Here is a 19,747-nt window from a genome sequence, read left to right on the forward strand (position 1 = left end):
TCCAAGCGGCCCAGCATTTTCCAAGTGATTATTACAGTTCCCATTTTTCGGATCCTGCCCGTTTACTCCCGCCTATACCTTTGCCTTCTCCGTTCCGGATTGTTTGCCTGATCAACAACTGATAACCTATCTTCTAATAAATACCATTCTTTCTACACAGACTTTTGCCTCCGAGTCATGCTTTTGAGTCCTATTTTCCTTGTTGCTCACCCCCTACTTTACAAAACGTTTACTGCGCTAGACCCGAGTCTCACTCGCTCCCCTGGTGCGACCAAACCATGATCGGTACCCCCACAATTTGGAAATCGCTGTGCTAAAAGACGAACCCCAAGGCTCTGCCTCAAAGGTCACGTAACCATCAGCGTCACACAAACTACCGGTTACGACACTCCACAGGAAGTGCCACAAACCGTGTCTTTGAACATCATAAAACAATCGAGCATTAACGGCGGTCGTAATTTCTTTGTAAAAGGGTCGAGTTTGCGCTAGCAAGAATTTAAAGGTGATATTTATACCACCAGGTGTGAGTTTGATTAGCTGTTTTTAAAATCTGCCTCTTCTGACATCACAAGTGGGCCTGTCCACCTAGATGTATGACGGATAGATAAGCAACGTTTGCTACAGTCCACTGGGTAGGCTGGTAGACTGATCTATCCAGCACACATCTAGGTGGCAGATTTTTCAAAACGGCTTGTAACGGCTAATCACACTCACACTTTAACTATTGCACTGAGTCCTGCCACCTTCAGAAGTTTTCTGATGACTCAGCAATAGTTGGCTGCGCAGCGGAGGGCCAGTGGTATAATGAGCACATACCACTGACTGAAGTGATCTATTGCTTTTATACAACGGTTACTATTATGGCAAAACGAAAGTCATAGACACACCACTTTTAAAAAGAAACCAAGAAAGTCAAAGTAGCCGTTTTATTAAAGAATACAAAAAAGTAGTCCCTCCTGGCTGCCTTCAAAATGCACGACGGTCGCTATGCAACACACTTTAGCGTCCCTCCGAGAGAAGGCTCGGCTAGAGCGGTTCGCCGGCAATTTATCCTATGGAGCAGTTCACTCGCTGTGTGCCTAAGCTTTCGTTAGTCTCTCCATCGCCTTGCTCACTCCCGGAGTAGCAACATTTACACCCTCTCCATCATCCAACATATGTTTTACTTTGTAACTGTTTCTACTTCCAGGCGCGGAGTGATATGCAAACTTTCACAAAATGATCGGGCGTCATAGCAGTTATGTATACGCTCATTATACAACAGTTAGGAACCAATCAGATCGCTGGATTTAGGCCCCCCGTTGTATAAATATATATATATAAATATTATATTATATATTATTCTTAATATTTATAATGTATATCTGGAGTTCGTGACAAAAATAATTTCCCCCTGGGATTATTAAAGTATTAATCAATCAATCAATCAATCAACTGGTGGTATAATACTTCCCCTTTTAAGCTCTGCGATAGTTTGTCATCGGCCCTCCACTCACCAGGTTCCCCACAGACAACACGTTGTTGAACTCGATGGTCATTGGGTAGTGCTCCATGGCCATGAAGAGCGTGTTGAGGACGATGCAGATTGTGATGGCCAGGTCCACGAAGGGGTCCATCACCACCATGTTCATCACCTCCTTGAACCGCAGCCAGGTGGGGTGGCAGTCCCAGATCAGGTAGGAGTTGGCGAACTTGTACCAGCAGGGGGGGCACTTCTGTCTGGACTCTTCCAGTTCTGGGTAAAGAGGAGGATAGACGTAAATATATGTAATATAACATGTATCAATATATAGTATTCATGTGATAATATTATGTATTGGATAATAAATATATGTTTCAAAATTGATTGTGGCGAAATTTGGACGTTGTGTGTTGTTGTTGAATGCCCTATGCCCCAGCCGGTGCAACGAGGATGAGTGAGTGATTGCGTAAGTGAGTTGTGTTGAAATGCTACAGCTCTTTGAGACAACCAAGGAGTTCAAGGTATATCCACTGATAAAGGTGCAGTCAAACATGATTCTGTACAATGAAACTCCTGCGGAAGCGCCAAACATGGCCTTAAAGGCAAGTAAAACACTTGTTTTAGCTAAATATTTTGTGAGGGGATGTAAGGAACACCAATAAGAAACCCACTTTATGCTTTCACATTCACATGTACATTTACATTCAGGGCATTTAGCAGATGCTCTTATCCAAAGCGACTTACAATAACTACATTTGTCAATATATTGCTGTCGGTACAGTAAAGATGTTCACAGAAACAAGTGCCAAGCACTTACAATTGCGAGGTTAACTCATTCCACATATACAACAAAGTTAGCTAGGATAAGATGCTACTGCCAGGATGTACAACACATAATAAGTGCTTACATTAATTGCCAGGACGTATAAATCCTATTAGTATATGCTACACGTGAACCTCCTAAGATGGCGCCATGTGATTGGTTCGCTATCTCTGGATATTGGCCAATATCCCATGATTGAGACCTCAAACTCGGGATATTGCGTGACGGTCGTCTCCTCACACTAATAAAAACAAATAAAACCGCTACTAATAACAAATAAATCCCGGCAAAACGTGTTATCTTGTATATTTTTGGAGTATTCATGTGCAGTATATTAAACCAATTATTCACCTCGGGCTCTGTGAATAGTGGGGAATAGCCCCCTCTTCGGTCTCGGGGGCTATTCCCCACTATTCACTTCGCCTTCCGCGAATAATTGTTTAATATCCTTGATACCAATTCTTGTCCTGAGAGTCCTCCCTTACCTTCCATGGTGTTGGTGAGGATGCTGGCGATGCTCAGGGCTCTCTGCCGGGCGCCGGGCTCCTCCAGGAAGTCCATGGACGCCTTGCGGAAGCTGGAGCACCTCTTCTTGAGCTCCGTGTCCATCGTCATGGTCCCCTGAAGAGATAGGACGAGTTCAGGACCAGAGATCGAGACTGAGTGACCCTTTTTGTTGGGAATAACAAGGGTAAGCTTCAATCGCAAAATCAACCAAGTGAAATAACCGAAAAATTTACCCAATGGAGTTCAATTAAGGTCCATTTTGCGGCTATTTGATTTGGTTGATATTGACGATTTAAGTAACGATCCAGCCTGATATTAAATGATAAATTGAGAGAGCACTAGGGGTGCCTACATCTCAACAAATATTGTATTTGAGAATTGTATTTTGACATTGTCAACCGATTACTCTTCGAGGGGCGGCCATTTTGAGCTCTCCAACCTCCAAGCAGCACGGGGAACATGGGGTAGGGACGGGGGCGGGGCCAAACATTCAAGCCCCTCCCACTATCTGTCTCTCTACACCTCATGATGTTGGGGGAAACTCCCACAGTGAGGACTCCAGAACGCGAGGGAGGGGGAGTCATCACCTCATGGGGGAGCAGGAGACGGCCGGTCGGGGGAGTGGGCGGTGGCAGAGGCAGCCCCCCCGCGGCGCCGGCCACCAGCGACACCACGCCGTTGCAGTCGACGGCGCAGTGCATCTTCCCGTTGGCGGGCAGACGCCTGTCGCGCGGCACGGTGCCGCTGCACACGCTGCCCTGGCTGGCCGTGCTGTAGCGGCGCTCGGCCCGCCGCGGCACGAAGAGCGATCCGCGCCGGCTGTCGTCCCCGCACGGCCCCTCCTCCAGCGTGCTGTGCTCGTCGTCGGCGAAGTCGTTCTCCGAGCCGGCGTCGCGGGCCCGCCCCCGGAAGCTGAAGAGGCTGGCGCGGCTGTTGCGGCGCGGCGAGAAGAGCGAGCCCCGGATGCTGAGCAGGGACTGTGGGCGGTGGAAGTGGTGATTGTGGTGGGTGGGGGAGAGGTACACAGAAAGGGTGGGGAGGTTATAGGTTGTAAAATAGTGAGTGAGTGAGTGAGTGAGTGAGTGAGTGAGTGAGTGAGTGAGTTAACTTTGCTGAAGAAAAATTGCCGAATCAGGAGAATAACTCAATTTTTTTTTTTTGATGTGAAAGTGAGGTGTAGTGTAGAAAGGTAGTTCATCCAAACAACATCAACAACAACAACCGCAGCCTCAACGGCTATTACCAGAGGGGTATTCCACAAAGCCGGTTTTATCACATAACCGGGTAAGTTAACCCAGGGTTTGCGGTAACCCTAGGTTTTCCGTTCCAAAAGGATCACGGTATGTTAGTTGCTATAGAAACATATGCTCTGAATCAAACCTGGGCCCCGTTTCCCGATAACGATGGATCTTCGCTCGTACGATCATTCTCCCGATGGATCTTGCGATCCATCGTCAATTTCTTTGGAGCGTTTCCCGAAACTCCTCTTAACGTGAACGCGCATTCGCTGCACTCACGACGTCGTAGGATTGTAACTGTCTACTGACACGGTGCTGAAATGGGCTCCGTAGGAGGGGGAGACGCAGGAATGTCGCAGGAAAATTGTGTTAAAAAGGGTTAAAATATATCCCCATCAAGGACAACAGCAGAGTAGCCTACAAAAAAAATAGACTGCAATTATATGAATGCTAAAGACATTAAAACACAATTGATTAGGCTTAAACCGACATACAGGGCTGTAGTGGTCAAATTAGAGGTGGGTAAACTATGATTTTTTTGATCAGACCGACCTCGACACAATGCAACGCAACGCAAAGTGTTGCGACTCTGTAAGGCTAGCCTGGCTATATTCCATTATGTTATCAATTAAAGTCATATTAAATCAATCAATGACAGTCAATGAATGTGTTTGTAGTTTATTCAAGTTATTCAAATTTCAACAGTAAAGAAAAGTATGTGTAGATTAAGAACTATCTATCTATGGCATGTGTGTATGTGTGTGTATTAGTATGCATGCTTTTCACAGTAGTACCCAGAGGGCCTCCTTGTCCTCCACGTCAGGTCCTGCCTTGCAGGGGCGTGTTCTGGAGTTCATGGCTCCCCTGTGCTTCACCAGCCAGGACTTCACATACGTGTTGGATTGAACTTTGTGGTGGCTGAGTGGTGGGCCATTCAGTTGAATAAACATCAAGGACGACACTGTGACCAAGTGCAGACTGCATCTCAGGGGGCACACTATGATGTTCATTAAGCTGAACCCCCTCTCCCACTCAGCAGTGCTAACTGGAATGAGATGGTCGATACTCAGGAGTGGTGCAAGGTTTTCTGGAATGATGCTTGAGTTATCCTTAAAATCCCAATAGCCTTCAAGAATTTTTCTGTCATCAAGTCTGAACCTTTGGGCAAGTTGTTTCAACTTGGATTCCCCATACTGCTCCTCTAGGGAACAGGCCAGTTTGCTGGGAAAATAATGTTAAAGAAAATAAATGATAAAATAAAAATATTTATAATATATAAAATACAAATATTTATAAATATTTTTATTTTTATTGGTTTAACCGCCAACCGCCCGAATTTAATTAAAATATATTTTTTTGTCGCGTCATCCGCCCGATCCACGGTTCAGCCGCGGAGTCCACGGCTGCAACCGCCAACCTCGCATCTCCAAATTGAGGCTTTAACATATTAGCGACCAAGCTATAGTGAAGTTGATACGCCGAAACCGGAGTTTAATATGGATAGTAAAACTCTGACTGACTTTCACTCATTTTGTCGTGGGCAGTACACGGATAGCATGACTACGCATTGGCCAATCTGAATGCTCGTAGTCACTTAAAGGCATACTGTACGATTTCCAGTGATATGCACTTTTTAATATGTTGTTGAAATTGGTTCTTACATCCTGACAGCAATAAATAACTTATGGGCAATGAAAAAGAAGCGAAAAAAAAAACGAAATCTGTATCGGCTATAAACCTGTTAAAATGCTTACCAATCGGAGACATTGTACCCGAATCTAAAGAACCAATCACAAGCCTGCGTGTTCTCTCCCCTCTGTGTACGAGACTGAGCCGAACTGAGCGCGTTCACGGAGGGCAAAGAAAGCGTTGTTGTCATAGTAGTTCATGACAGTGGACTAGACCTAGTGAGCCTACAACGTCAACACGATGGAAGAAAAAAAACAGAAGTTACCACTACCACCGTTACTTGCCCCGGTTCATCCTTTTAAAAAGGCAAGAAAAAGAAAGACAGAAACTGAAAAGGCAGCAACAAAAAAGAAGTTGGAGACTGCTCGAGGAAAAACGAGAATAAATATTGGATTAGCTTTTCAGCGATGGCGACAGCTGAGGGAGTTGAATGGCCTGAAAAGTGACGCAATGGTTGCCGTTGAAGTAAGCCGTAAGCAGCAGCAGCGCTCGTGCACGGCTCTGTGTCGAAGGGTGGGGGCAGGGAGTCCTGAAGGGTGGGGGAGGAGTTAAACGGAACTCCGAAGAGTAGCTAATTTCAAATCATGCTAGCTCTCTCACATCGTACAGTATAGCTTTAATAGTTCGTCAAGTAAAATTGATTTATAAAATCACAAAAACAACAACTGTGAATTGATCATCTTCAGTCTTACTTTGTACTTGAGGCCTTTTTCGGGCATCTGTTGGCGTGGGAGCACTCGAAGGTCTCTTCAAAAATCGCCTGATATCCATGGCTAATTAATGACAGGTAGGCACTGGCAGCATGATAATCCACAACGCGTAGGGCCATGCGTTTACATACTTCCTGTTTACATATTTTCCTGGATCCTGATTGGTGTCGCTGCCGCAGCCGCAAGACACTGATTGGAGGGTCACAGACCATAATAGCATAGGCCTACAGCGCAGATGAAAATGATTCAGATTACAGCTTTTATTTGTTCAACAATATGAAACCTTGTCTTAGGTGTTTTAAAATGATGCTGAATTTATTTCCGATTATTCCAACGGCAGAATACAAGGCACAGGGAACTTTGAGGTGCGTAAACGCTATTTAGAGGTGCGTAAACGCTATTTCCTAAATTCCAGAGGTGCGTAAACGGCGTTTACGTGCGTTTACCCTCCACTACAGCCCTGCCGACATATATCAGTCCTAATCCTGAATGCACTGTGCGTTTCACGGCATTTTCCCCCCTGAAATAATTCCTCTTCACACCTGTGAATAACCCGGGAGACGTCCATGATGAGGAATACAACGAAGCCCACCGTCTGGCCCGGTGCATCGTTGAGCGCACGATCGGGAGGTGGAAGTTGCGCTTTAGATGCCTTCAGAAGTCAGGCGGAGGGCTCCAGTTTTCGCCGGCCAAGTCATGCGCCGTGATATGTGTGACGGCTATGTTGCACAACATTGCAGCTAAGGCTGGGGTGGCATTGCTTGAACCGGAGGACGTTGAGGACGATGACGATGAGGAAGATCGGTGTGAGGACGGCCTCCCTCATAACTACGCGGCTGGTTTTCATGCGCGTCGAATAGTGATTGAGACTTTTTTTTAACCCCCTCCACCCTCCCTCATGTCACTAAACATTCCCGTCAACGTGACCAATCCCCACCATATCCCAGCCTTTTGCCTGCTTCTTTGCTTGTTTTTTATAAAAAAAATGTATTTCTTTATTTTTAATTTTTTTTAATTTCTTTAATTTCGTTATTTTTTATTTTTTTTAATTTCTTCAATTTATATATTTTTTTACATTATTGTATGCTACGTTTTATGAGTAGCCTATGTCAGTCTGCACAAATCCCCCCACTTTCTCTCACACATTTTGAGTGCCCTGCCTGCGCAAACATTTTCTGGACTGTCCCGTTTTATTTTGGCCATTTTAACATCTTTATTAATAAATTAATTAATAATCTTTATTAATTACCAAACTAAGAACATAAAGGCGCAATGCGTTTTAATAAAACGCATCCAATATACGGAATGTCCGATGGTGACGCCACTGAGGCTATAGCTGACGATGCTCTTAGCGTCCTACGAGTAGGCTACCTACGAGCACCCCTGGAGTACTCGTTAGCTACGAGCGTTTTCAAGACGTTCGTGATCAACGATGCTTTCGGGAAACGCGGTGAAAACTCTACGATGCCCTTTCGACGCACTTCACGATCCACTTAGGCTAACGACGCTTTCGGGAAACGGGGCCCTGGTCTTGCGCAGGTTAAGTTTGAAACATAATCCGGTTTTGGGTATTTAAACCGGCGTTCATCGCAGATTTCATGTGTTCACAATGGCATGCCCTTTTGATGAGAGAACTGCTTATATCGGAGCGCAAATTATACGTGCAATCCACCGGGAGCGATTGATAAGACCACGGCTCGACATCTTGGCATATCGGATGACTTTTTGCTGGAGTGGAGAGATATAGACTCTCGCGCAAATCTTTAATATATTTAAATAGCCTTACATAGCCATCACTACCAATCGAGGCCTCAGTTCACTGCAGACTATTTGCGTAGACCTCCGTTTTTTGCAAAAGGTAGTTTTATCTAGGCTATAATGTTGGAGATGCTGAGCACATCTCAGTCCTTTCAGATGACCCATCCAAGATTTGTATCGGCCTCCTATCATACAAAGAGCAATATTGTCTGAGTACTATGCCGAGAGGCATTTACAACATAAAGTATAAAATAGTCCTAACGGAAGTGCATTCACTGGAGAATGTTCGATCGTAGCCGGCGGCTTCATTACAAGCACTGATCCATCTTGATCTGTGAAGTTAATGAATTGTCACTTTTAGGTTTTCTACCCAGTTACCAAAAAAAAAAGATTCATTTGGAATAGTATGCGCTGTGGAACGCACACGGTTTGCATGTGTTACTTCGAAGGCAAAAAAAATCTAAAATACAAGAAAACACAAAAACCTACATTCAACCAGTGGGGTATGGCCCCTGACTCTCTGAGGAGGTAGACCTCCAGGTAACCCCTCCATGCCAGGGCGCCCACCGGGGTCAAGACAATTTGAGGGCCAGATCCAGTCTGCCGACTGTCTGCCTTTTCACGATTGGCTTAAAAAAATGGCTTATTTAAATTTATACCAATACGATGGTGGGAAAAGCTTTCCAGTTTGTATGTTTTTTATACTTTAAGAATGCTTAACTGGGATATTTATATATTCATGGCTCAAATATTAAAGATCATGCTTTTGACGTGTAACTAACGCATTTACGCGGTCAGCGATCCACTGCCAGGCTTTGGTTCTCCGGGTTGCAGAGGCTTTAGCGTTCCCTTTTCTTGTGATAATGTCCTTCTCCTCGTCATGGCTCTCCAGGACAACCTGGAGTGCCATTTCATTGAAATAAGTGGCCCGTTCCGCCATATCGATCAGGGTTTCCATGATCCATACATCACGTCTTTTTAGGTTTGGCGTGGACGCGCACAACCCTGTGTTAACCAACTCCGAGTTGATTGAACTAATGCATAACCGCTGCTGTGGAACCGAAAACTCTGGGTTGGTCGGCACAGGGTCAATCAACCTAGAGTTCAGCGTTAACTCAGTGTTTGTTAAACCTCAGTTCGTGGAACACCCCTCAGTTCTCCGCCGACACCGGCTTTGCTAGGGTTTTGGTTGTTCCGTACCTGATTGGGCGAGGAGCACCTCTTCTCGTACGTGAGGCGGTTGGCGTCGATGGAGAAGCGGAAGCTTGACCTCTTGATGCTGTCCTCGGACTCGGACTTGCGGACCGTGCCCCGCCGGCCCCGCTCCTCCTCCTCCTCCCGCTGCCGGCGCTTCTTGCGCCGGTTCCGCCGCTCCTTGGCGCTCTTGGAGCTGAGCTTGGACGCCAGGGACGAGGACTCTGAGGTGACGGCGGCTCCTCCTCTCCCTCCTCCTCCTCCTCCTCCTCCTCCTCCCCCTTCACCTCGCTCGCTGTACTCCCCGCTCTCCTCCTCAGGCCCTGCCGCTGCTGCTGCCGCGGCAACCTGCTGGCCAATCGGGACGCACACTGTCATCGAGATGCAACGGTTGTCACGGCTACCTGAAGCAGACCCTCGCGGTGCCTCGGGGCCAGAGGGTCTCGTTAAAGGGTTAAAGGAGGAGGGCTCCGGCGGAGACGGATTAGGGGCTGCAGACCTAAGACCCACCGTGGATTCAAGGGCTAAATCATGGAGGCCGTTATTAAGTGTTTTCCAGTCATATAATGTGCGGTATAACCTGGTCTTTCTGACTGGTATTCAGGTATTGGGGTGGCTTAGCTCAGGAGGTAGAGCGGGTTGGCTGGTAACGGGAAAGGTTGCTAGTTTGATCCCCGGCTCCTCCTAGCTGAGTGTTGAGGTGTCCCTAAGCAAAGACGCCTCGACCTAACTGCTCCTGATGAGCTGGCTGACGCCCTGCGTTGTTGACTCCGCCGTCAGTGTGTGAATGTGTGCATTAACCGTTGTATGACGCTTTGGATGAAAGCGTCTGCTAAATGCCTTAAATGTAAATATAAATGCAAATGAATTCTCATGAGAACATGAGAGTCGACTACATAGTGAAAAGGAATGCACGCACAGCAGTGATAATGAATGAAACCCCAGACTAGAGTAGAACAGGTACTTTAGAAAAGGTGTAAAATATTTAAGCATGGTGCACATAAAAAGGTCCAAAATTAGCTCCCAAAAAAAAAGACACCACGCTTCCAGGGTATGACGTTGAGTGAGAGGCCAGAGATTCGACGTACGGATGGAGCAGAGCGACGGGACTCAGGGGATGCCTTACCTGCGCCTCCTCCTGCTGTCTCTTCAGCTGCTCCAGCATGGCCTGGAACTCCTCCTCCTTCTGCTGGTTCTCCTCGATGGTGGCCTGGTTCTGCTCGTCGTAGGCCATGGCCACCACGGCCAGGATCAGGTTGACCAGGTAGAAGGAGCCCAGGAAGATGACCAGGACGAAGAAGATCATGTAGGGCTTACCGGCCGCCCGCAGCGTCTGTGGGGGGGAGAGGAGACAGGCTTTTTGTCGGGCCATCACTGTAAATAAGGACTTGTTCTTAATGATCGGACTGGTTAAATAAAGGTTTAAAAATTTTAAAAAAAGAGGAGGAGGCCCCCAGAGAAGATTATGACGCACTACGGATTCAGATACAGATAGGGATACAGATAGGGATACAGATGAGGATAGGAAAACAGATACAGATAGGGATACAGATACAGATGAGGATAGAAATACAGATACAGATAGGGATACAGATGCAGACACAGATAGTTACAGATAGGAATACAGATAGTTACAGATACAGACAGACAGATACAGACCACTAAGGATACAGATACAGATCCTAGCCACCTCCAGCAACAAGATTGGTCAGAACAAATTTGAAAAAACTAAAGAAATTCCCAGAGTGGAGCTTGTCTGCTGTCGACAATAAGGTGATGTATTATACCACCAGGTGAGTGTGATTTGCAGTTACAAGCCGTTTTGAAAATCGGCCTCTAGCAACATCAGAAGTGGGCGTGTCCACCTAGACGTATGACGGATAGATGAGCAACGCTTGCTACAGTCGAGTTGGTAGGCTGGTACACTGATCTATGCAGCACACGTCTATGTTGGCACATGTCAGAAGAGGCAGATTTTCAAAACGGCTTCTAACGGCTAATCCCACTCACACCTGGTGGTGTAATATGTCACCTTTAAGACACAAATGAGGTCTGATTAGTGAGCCCAGGCTGTGGGTCGGGGGTCGGGAGGCCGGTTTTGGGGGGGGCAGTGGGGGTCCCTGCCTACCTGTTGGTACAGGTTCTCCCAGTAGTCCTGGGTCATCAGGCGGAACAATGAGAGGAAGGCCCAGCTGAAGGAGTCGAAGCTGGTGTAGCCGTAGTCTGGGTTACGGCCCACCTTCAGGCAGATGTAGCCCTCGGGACACAACCTGCCACGGGGAAATAAGATAAGATCAAATAAAACTTTATGAAAAAATTCCTGTGTTACAGCACAGCAGCAGTGGAAGACACAGGCTATAATACAATACAATTAAAATACTAAGTAGGGCTAAAGTCAATGCAAAAGTAAGGACAAACAGAACAAACAGGTCAAACATTATCAACAGTATAAATTATAAAGTGGCCCAGCGCCATTAGCAATAAATAAAGTGGCCCAAATGACACACGTTTATTGCAATATCCTCAATAGATCACGTTCTATAATGTTAGAATGTCATTTGAGTTTCTAGGAAAGATCTGTGGTGGGAAATGTGATCGTTGTATGGGATGCGTTTCTGTTTTAGTCTGCGGGACTGAGTGATGAAGTTGTGGGGCGCAGAAGCCCATTGTTGAGCGAGCAGTGCTGCTCCGGGTGTAAAGACCATGCTCATTACGGCTCAGTCAAAATCTTTCTAGTGCTGCCACGAGTGGCCCACTTGATACCCTTCTCTCTGAATAACCACATTAAGCCGGCCATAACCGGTTTAGACCCATTAGATGGGGGGGGGGGCGAAAGTAAACAGTTACAATAACGTCAAGTGAAAAATAAGGACAAATAAATCCCGTACTTGCCCATAAAGCAAACACAAAGACAAAGTAGCACACGGCCGTAATGGAAATCTTTAATCCGCCATTTTGAATTCAAAGGCGTTTTATGTTTTTTTTATCTCTTCATGGCGCCTGAGAGATCTGAGGTTGTGTCTGAGCGGTCAGATAAAGGACGCTGAGGCTTACCCGGCGCCAGTGCCGTTTCCGCAGAGCAGCGGGTCCCGACGGTTGGGGAGGCTGTAGTAATTACCTGGACGGGGAATCACGGACAGACAGACGGACGGACGGACAGACAGACAGACAGAGGAGACAAAAAGGGAAAGAAAAAGTTCCTTTTTTTGCAACAAGCTACAGAAAATTCAGATCTTTTTCGGGAGATGACAAAACTTGTTTTTTACTCGCCAGATCTGGCAACACTGACATTGTGGTCCACCAACAGACACATGTTTTTGCCAGGTTGTAATGCGTGCGACTGGCAACGATAAAGCAACTCCCTTATTCCACTAAGCCGACTTAAGTGCAACCAGATTTTCCGATTATATTCATCAGAACAATACAGATTTGCAGGTGTTCCCCGGCAGTCCTTTGAAAAGGTTTAAGCTTTAAAACCTGTGCGTGGGATGGGGGAGTAGGCGGTGGAGTAGACGGACAGATTAGAAAAAAGAAAAAACTGATTGTGGTTATAATGGGGAGCTGTTGCGGCGGGTCGGGCTCTCTTAGCATTAGCTGTGGTCGTGAGTCACTCCGTCTGGTTGTCAACACTAACAGCGGAATAAGCAACATGGAGGGTCTTTTAATGGCTATTGCGCTGTAGGCTCTTAACGTCAGCCTCAACCGGTGCCTGGTAACCCCCCCTCCTCTCCGTTACCATAGCAACGGTGTGTCAGTTGAGATCACGCAACGCCACTTGGGGCTGGTACAGTGTTTTGCAATTATGCTCGTTGTGATGATGCTTTGATGAGGATATGGATTAATGGCCAACTGGGGCGTTTCTCCAGATCTCGCCTCAATGGGATTTCTGGACTGATCAGCTGACACACTGTTGCTATGTCACGGAAGGATTACCGAAAGAGTTTATGTTTTAGAATCAGTCTCAACTTCTCCCTCTCTCCTATTATCCCCCCTCACTCTCTCCTCTTCACCTCACCCTTCATCACCTCCTTTCCATCTCTCTCTGACACACACACACACACACACACACACACACACACACACACACACACACACACACACACACACACTGTGCGGGCGATTATCCGCCACATTTACCACATTACCAACCAGCCATTCACTAGCGAGCAATGACCCACAGCTCCGGGCGGCCGCCGTCACTCCCCATAACAGGTCAGCTGCGACGGCCAAGTACCAAGACCCTTTCCCCCCCTCCTCCTCCTCCTCCATCCCCCTTGCCCGGGGCCTCAGCGCCCTAACACCTCTCGCCGCGATACAAATTAGAGACTAACTCGCTGAAACCCGACCCCGCCTGCCCGAGGGGGGGGGGGGGGGAGAGAATAGTAAGGGGAGGGAAGAGAATAATAAGGGGGGGGAGGGGTCAAGTGGAGGGATGCGCACCGAAAGCTTTTGCTACTCACTGTCGTTGTTCATGTACTCGGTCCAGTTGAAGGTCCCGTTCAATGCTAGGCTATCGCTGAGCGCTAGGCTGTGGTTCAGCAGCAGGCTATCGCTCAGGCTGTCGAGGGTGTCGTTGACAGAGGAGTTGTACCAGAGCGGGAAACGCACGCACTTCTGGCGCAGGTTGCCCATGAAGAGCTGCAGGCCGATGAGGGCGAACACACTGAGGCAGAAGACAGTCAGGATCATGACGTCCGACAGCTTCTTGACCGACTGGATCAGAGCCCCCACGATGGTCTTCAGGCCTGGGGCCGGGGCCGGGGGGGGGAAAGGATGGGAACACAGGGACATTACTGGCTGCTTAGTACTGCTGTTGGTGGCTAGCACTAGCCAAATGCTAGCGCTGATGATCCTTTGATGATGAAATATTGCCAGATGTGTGTTGGCAAAAGATACATTTTGCCTTTTGCTAATGCAAAATTTGGTAATGAACAATTTGCTAATGCAAAATTTGCTGATGCTAAATATGTTAATGGTAACATTGATAAAGCTTATTTTCTAATACAGATACGGATTGTATTCTAACAATGACTAAGATAGAAATCTACTATATCTATAAATATATTAAATTTAACTTAAATTGTACGTTTCTGATGCAATGACAATGAAATTCAATATATCTATAGATATACCTATATCTATACTTATCTATATCTATTATAGATATAAATACATTTCCTTTTCATTATAGTGGTGCATTGTGCTCTTCAACATGTCATATATATAAATATATATATATATATATAGCATGTTGGTCTTATTTTCCACATATTTAACAATGGTGAAAATAAAGAAATAATTATACAGATCCAATTCAGTCCAGTTACACTTTTAAACAAACAAACAGTTACATAGCAGTTTGCTAAATGATTTGTTGATGTTCACAATGTGTCGTCATGTCACCACCCAAATGTCCCCAAAAACACACAAAACCACACGACATTCAAGGAAACGGCCACATGGAAACGAGGAGAGGAGGAGCTTTTGCCAAAAGATGATAGCCTTTTGCAATGTCTCATGCAGAAAATGGACGCAAAATAAAACTTTAAACTACAACTCTAAGTGAGAGTCCCAAGGCAAGAGCAGATTTCCTCTACAGGGAATTTGGTTGGTAGCGAATGTAAACCTAAAAGCTACGAATCAGCCAATCCGTGTAGATTAGAGCTAGATTCCAGCTTTTACTGACCTTGGGATAGAGGAGGGAGAGGGAGAGAGAGAGAGAGAGAGAGAGAGAGAGAGAGAGAGAGAGAGAGAGAGAGAGAGAGAGAGAGAGAGAGAGAGAGAGAGAGAGAGAGAGAGAGAGAGAGAGAGAGAGAGAGAGAGAGACGGGTTTGCAATAGTGAGACAGAGAGATAGGAGGAGACAGAGAGACAGGAGTAGGCAGGAGTAGGCAGGAGTAGATGGAGGTGGTTTGGGGGGGGGGGGGCAAAGGTGGTTTTGCTCAGATGTTAGCGAAACACCAAAATGCTAGCGGTTAGCCGTTAGCATTTCATGAGCCCTTTTGACCTTCTGAACCCCTGGTAATGGGGGGGGGGGGGGGGTGGGCTCAGTCAAGCTCCCTCTCACCTGGGATGACAGAAATAGTTTTCAGGGCCCTCAGAACCCTGAAGGTTCGCAGTGCTGAGACATTGCCCAGGTCCACAAACTCTGTGACATATCTGCAGGGGGTAGGGGGGAGGAGGAGGAGGGAGGGGGGGGGGGGGGGGGGGGGGGGTATGGTTGAAGTAGCAGGGGGAGGGGGAGGAGGAGGGGGTTGGGACAGGTATGGGAGAGGTTTGGGTGAGGTAGCAGGGTGAGGGAGTCGGAGGGGGGAGTCGGACGAAAGGGTAAGGTAGCAAGGGGGTAGGAGGAAGAGGTAAGTGTCCGGTAGGCGGGGCGTGGGTGGGGTTGGGGTTCACACATGTGCACGCACGCACACGCACACACACACACACAGGCAGTGACGAGACAGAGAGGGGGGAGGGAGGGAGGGAGGGAGGGAGGGAGGGAGGGAGAGGTGGTAACGACAAACCGTCACAAACGAACAGGAGGGCGAGCGGAGGTCAGCCTTACCTGGAATGACTGAGATAGTTTTCAAAGCTCGCAACACTCTGAACGTACGCAGAGCGGAAACATTGCCTAGGTTTACAAACTCTGTTACATACCTGCAGGGTCAGATACACACAGGACATCAATATATATATAGTGCATCATTATGTACAGAATATATACCGTCAATAGGTTAAATACGGTAAACACACACGTTATATACTGTATATACGTATACCTGCAGGGTCAGATACACACATTAAATCAAATACCGTCATTGTGTACAGTATATATACCTGCAGGGTTAGATACAAACAGTACATCAAATACTGTCATTATGTACAGTATATATACTGTCAATACATTAAATGCCCACATGGTATACTGCAGGGTCAGATACTCAGTATATCAAATAGTGTCATCATATACTGTATATATACCATCAATATATGAAATACGGTAAACACACATATTGTATATGTATTCATGCAGGGGCAGATACACAAAGTACATCAAATACTGCCATTGTGTACAGTATACATTCATCAAACACAACAGAATATTTATGCGTGTGTGCGTGTGCGTGTGTGTGTGTGTGTGTGTGTGTGTGTGTATATATATATATATATATATATATATGCAGTGTCAGACACACAATACATCAAATAGTGTACAGTATACATTATATATGCCTGCAGGGTCAGATATTCTTGTGTTTTCAGATGCTCATATTTGACATGGCATATTTTCATATCATAATACCTTTGAATAAATTGATGACCGGAGGGTGTACCCGTCGACAGCAACCAACCCATATATGGGTTTGGGGTCCAATACAGGAGATTATGTCATGTAATCATTACATGTATTATTGTATGATTATTATTATGAAATAATGATCTCGCTGTATGTTATCCTTTACTTGGAGGCGATTTATCTGAGAGATATCTCAGAGGATACAGCTGGACAATAGATGCCAACAGGGCGCTAGCAGTACGCTACCGCGGTGCCAACGGGATGCTATTGAGCGCTAGAAGGCACTTAAGCTTGAATGCTAACGGATACCAACTAGTGGATGCTACACCCATGGACGCAAGCAGGTTGCTAATAAGTGCTTGTGGAAGCTAACGGATGACAGTGCATACGCGAGTGGATGCTAACAAATGCCAACACAGGCGCCAGTGGTTGCCTCACCCATGAGCCCGGGCAGGATGCTGATGAGTGCTGGCAGATGATAACGTGGGCACGAGCAGACGCATAGGGGCTAACAGGATGCTAATGTGGATGCTAGCAGGATGCTAATAAGTAATTCAAAAGCTAACGGCTGCTAACGCAGGTACGAGCAGACGCATAGGGGAGAGCTAAGATACCAACGTGGACGCTAGCAGGGTGCTAAGGCGGTGAGTGATACTTACGCCATGAGGATAACACTGAAGTCCAGCCAGTTCCAGGGGTCGCGCAAGAACGTGAACTTGCCCACACAGAAGCCCCTGGCCAGGATCTTGATGAGTGACTCAAAGGTGTAGATCCCTGTGAAAGTGTATCTGACGGAGAAGGGCAAGGGAGAGAGTGAGAGTGAGAGGTTGAGAAGGGAGAAGACGAGAGACAGAGAGAAAAGGAGTGTGAGTCAGCTTTGACCCAGACACTCTGCCAGACACTTAGAGAAAACAGGCAGACACAGTCACCATCAACTCGATTCCTTTATATTATATATATTATATATTAGGGTGACTGCACGCTCCTGCTTTCCAGGAACAGTGCCTATTTCCTGACTATAGAGCATAAGCAGAAATGGCCAATCATATGCTATCAGTGAGTAGTCTACTTTAGCTTGTTTTTGGCTGGCTAAACTTAAATCCCATCTTAATAAACCATTTGGCCTAATCTTTGACTTCAGTGATACATTTACCATGATATGAATAGGCAAAGTGTGAATATGTCCCATTTATTAAAAGGTGTGCACGGTGAAAAACCTTAATAATCATAATCCTAAAAACCTGAAGAAGAACCTGAAATAATTCCAGACAGGACATTTGGGAATGACAGCCATGTAAACAGCCTTAACTCAAAAGCACACAGCGTGAGATTATAAGTTTACATACATATATATGTAAACTGTGTATAAGGCTGAGGCCTTTGGTGTTAGCAGCTCGGAGATAAAAGAGCAGAAGAGAGGGCAGAGAACTTACTCCACATTCTTGGCCCAGTCGGGGGGGTTGCTGAGGGTCATAAACGCACAGTTGGTCAGGATGGTGAACATGATCAACACGCTGAACATCGTGCACGGCCGACAGGTCAAGGAAGCATTACGCAAGATCGTCACACAATCACGATAATCGTTAAAGGAATGTACAAAGCACATACGCACACAGATGCATGCGCACACACACACACACACACACACACACACACACACACACACACACACACACACACACACACACACACACACACACACACACACACACACACACACACACGCTAAGAAATGCTGAGTCACTGTGCCCCACAGTGTGATAATCAATTACCAGACTTCTTAGGGAAAAGAAATAAAAAATAAATATTATAATAATCCCCATAGGCTTTCTGCCAGGTGTCTCATCAGGTGTATCTGCTCCACCCTCGTCGATGCCCATCCCCTGTGCCTCCCCAGGTGTGTAGGCCCCGCCCCCCAAGCCCAAAGCGCGTTGGTCCGCCCCCTGTTTCCCCAGGCGTGCCAGCCCTGCCCTCTTTCTCCCCATGTGAATCTGTAAGCCCCGCCCCCTGTCTACCAAGGTGTTTAAGACCCGCTCGATTTCTCCCAATGTGTCGTTAAGCCCCGCCCCCTGTCTCCCCAGGCCCGCCCCTCTGCCGGTGGAAGGATATGAGTGGACCAGGACTCTGATGGAGATCCGCCGCAGAGGGTTGAAGGGGCTGAGGATGTACAATGCAGGCGTGGCGTTGAAGCGGAAGAGGGCCTTCCCACGGTTCAATACTATAAAGGTCTGGAGGCCGGGGAGAAAGAGAGAGAGGGAGGGAGGGGGGGAGGGAGGGAGGGAGGGAGGGGGAGGGCCAGAGAGACAAGAAGAGACACACAGGGCGCCATTACAACCCACACATATAAAGAAGTACTCAGTGGGAGGAGCTAGGTCTCTGATGGGCCAGACGTGATCAATAGGACTTTGTGCGGGGCATACGTGTATGTGCACGTGCATGTACGTGTGCGTGTGTGTGTGCGTGTGCGTGTGCTCACGCATGTATGTGCGAGTCAGCCCGCCCACCTTCTGGTTGCAGTAGAAGGAGTCCAGGTCCTCCAGCGGCGTGGACACCAGGCGCGGGGGCACGTCCCCGTAGATGAAGGGCAGGGACTTCCCCGCCTCCAGGTCGCCGTTGGGCCGCGGCTCGTCGTCCTCGTCTCCTCCGGCGCCGTCGGCCCCGCGGCGCTCCGCCCGCGGCCGGCGGGCCAGCTCCTCGGCGATGTGCCTCTCGATGGCGGCCAGCGACTCGGGTACGAAGGGGCGGAAGCTGTCGGGTCCCGTCGGTACAAGCAGCTGGGCCATCTTGACATCCTGCTGCTTGGCTTTGGGGCGGCGGGCGGGGGAGAAGGGGGGAGGGTGTAGAGGGCGGGAGTGTTGGGGGTGTTGGGGGACGGGGGGGGGGTGCAGGAGGTCAAGGGTGGTGTGGTGTGGGCGGAGGATTTAGCAAGGGGGATGGGGAGGTCTTAGCAGGGGGTGGAGAGCTGAGGGAGGGAGAGAGGGAGGGGGGGGGGCAGTGATGATGATGTCACCAAGGGAAGGGAGGGAAGGTAAGAAAGGAAGGAAGGAAAGAAGGAAGGAGGGAAGGATGGAAGGAAGGAAGG

General features: G+C 47.5%; 1 protein-coding gene across 3 annotated transcripts in view; it reads right to left on the bottom strand.

Moving 5' to 3' along the window:
- Window positions 1-19,496, bottom strand: part of scn1lab (sodium channel, voltage-gated, type I like, alpha b) — a 48,946-nt gene extending 29,450 nt beyond the window's left edge. Inside the window, exons 1-14 of one of the 3 annotated variants that reach the window (XM_030354874.1) lie at window positions 19,170-19,496; window positions 18,775-18,893; window positions 18,099-18,188; window positions 17,325-17,453; window positions 15,448-15,539; window positions 13,842-14,126; window positions 12,436-12,499; window positions 11,510-11,651; window positions 10,508-10,714; window positions 9,683-9,732; window positions 9,388-9,628; window positions 3,380-3,769; window positions 2,771-2,906; window positions 1,497-1,735 (exon numbers count right to left, since the gene is read on the bottom strand). In XM_030354874.1, coding sequence (XP_030210734.1) covers window positions 1,497-1,735; window positions 2,771-2,906; window positions 3,380-3,769; window positions 9,388-9,628; window positions 9,683-9,732; window positions 10,508-10,714; window positions 11,510-11,651; window positions 12,436-12,499; window positions 13,842-14,126; window positions 15,448-15,539; window positions 17,325-17,453; window positions 18,099-18,188; window positions 18,775-18,893; window positions 19,170-19,448 — 2,463 coding nt within the window. In that variant the 5' untranslated portion in view covers window positions 19,449-19,496. Of the gene's footprint in view, window positions 1-1,496; window positions 1,736-2,770; window positions 2,907-3,379; window positions 3,770-9,387; window positions 9,733-10,507; window positions 10,715-11,509; window positions 11,652-12,435; window positions 12,500-13,841; window positions 14,127-15,447; window positions 15,540-15,933; window positions 16,026-17,324; window positions 17,454-18,098; window positions 18,189-18,774; window positions 18,894-19,169 lie in introns of all 3 variants that reach the window. The other 2 variants (XM_030354872.1, XM_030354873.1) reach the window with 2 other exon arrangements.
- Window positions 19,497-19,747: the final 251 nt, after the last annotated feature.

Source organism: Gadus morhua, chromosome 4, assembly GCF_902167405.1.
Source record: "Gadus morhua chromosome 4, gadMor3.0, whole genome shotgun sequence".
In the NCBI taxonomy this organism is placed as follows: domain Eukaryota; kingdom Metazoa; phylum Chordata; class Actinopteri; order Gadiformes; family Gadidae; genus Gadus; species Gadus morhua.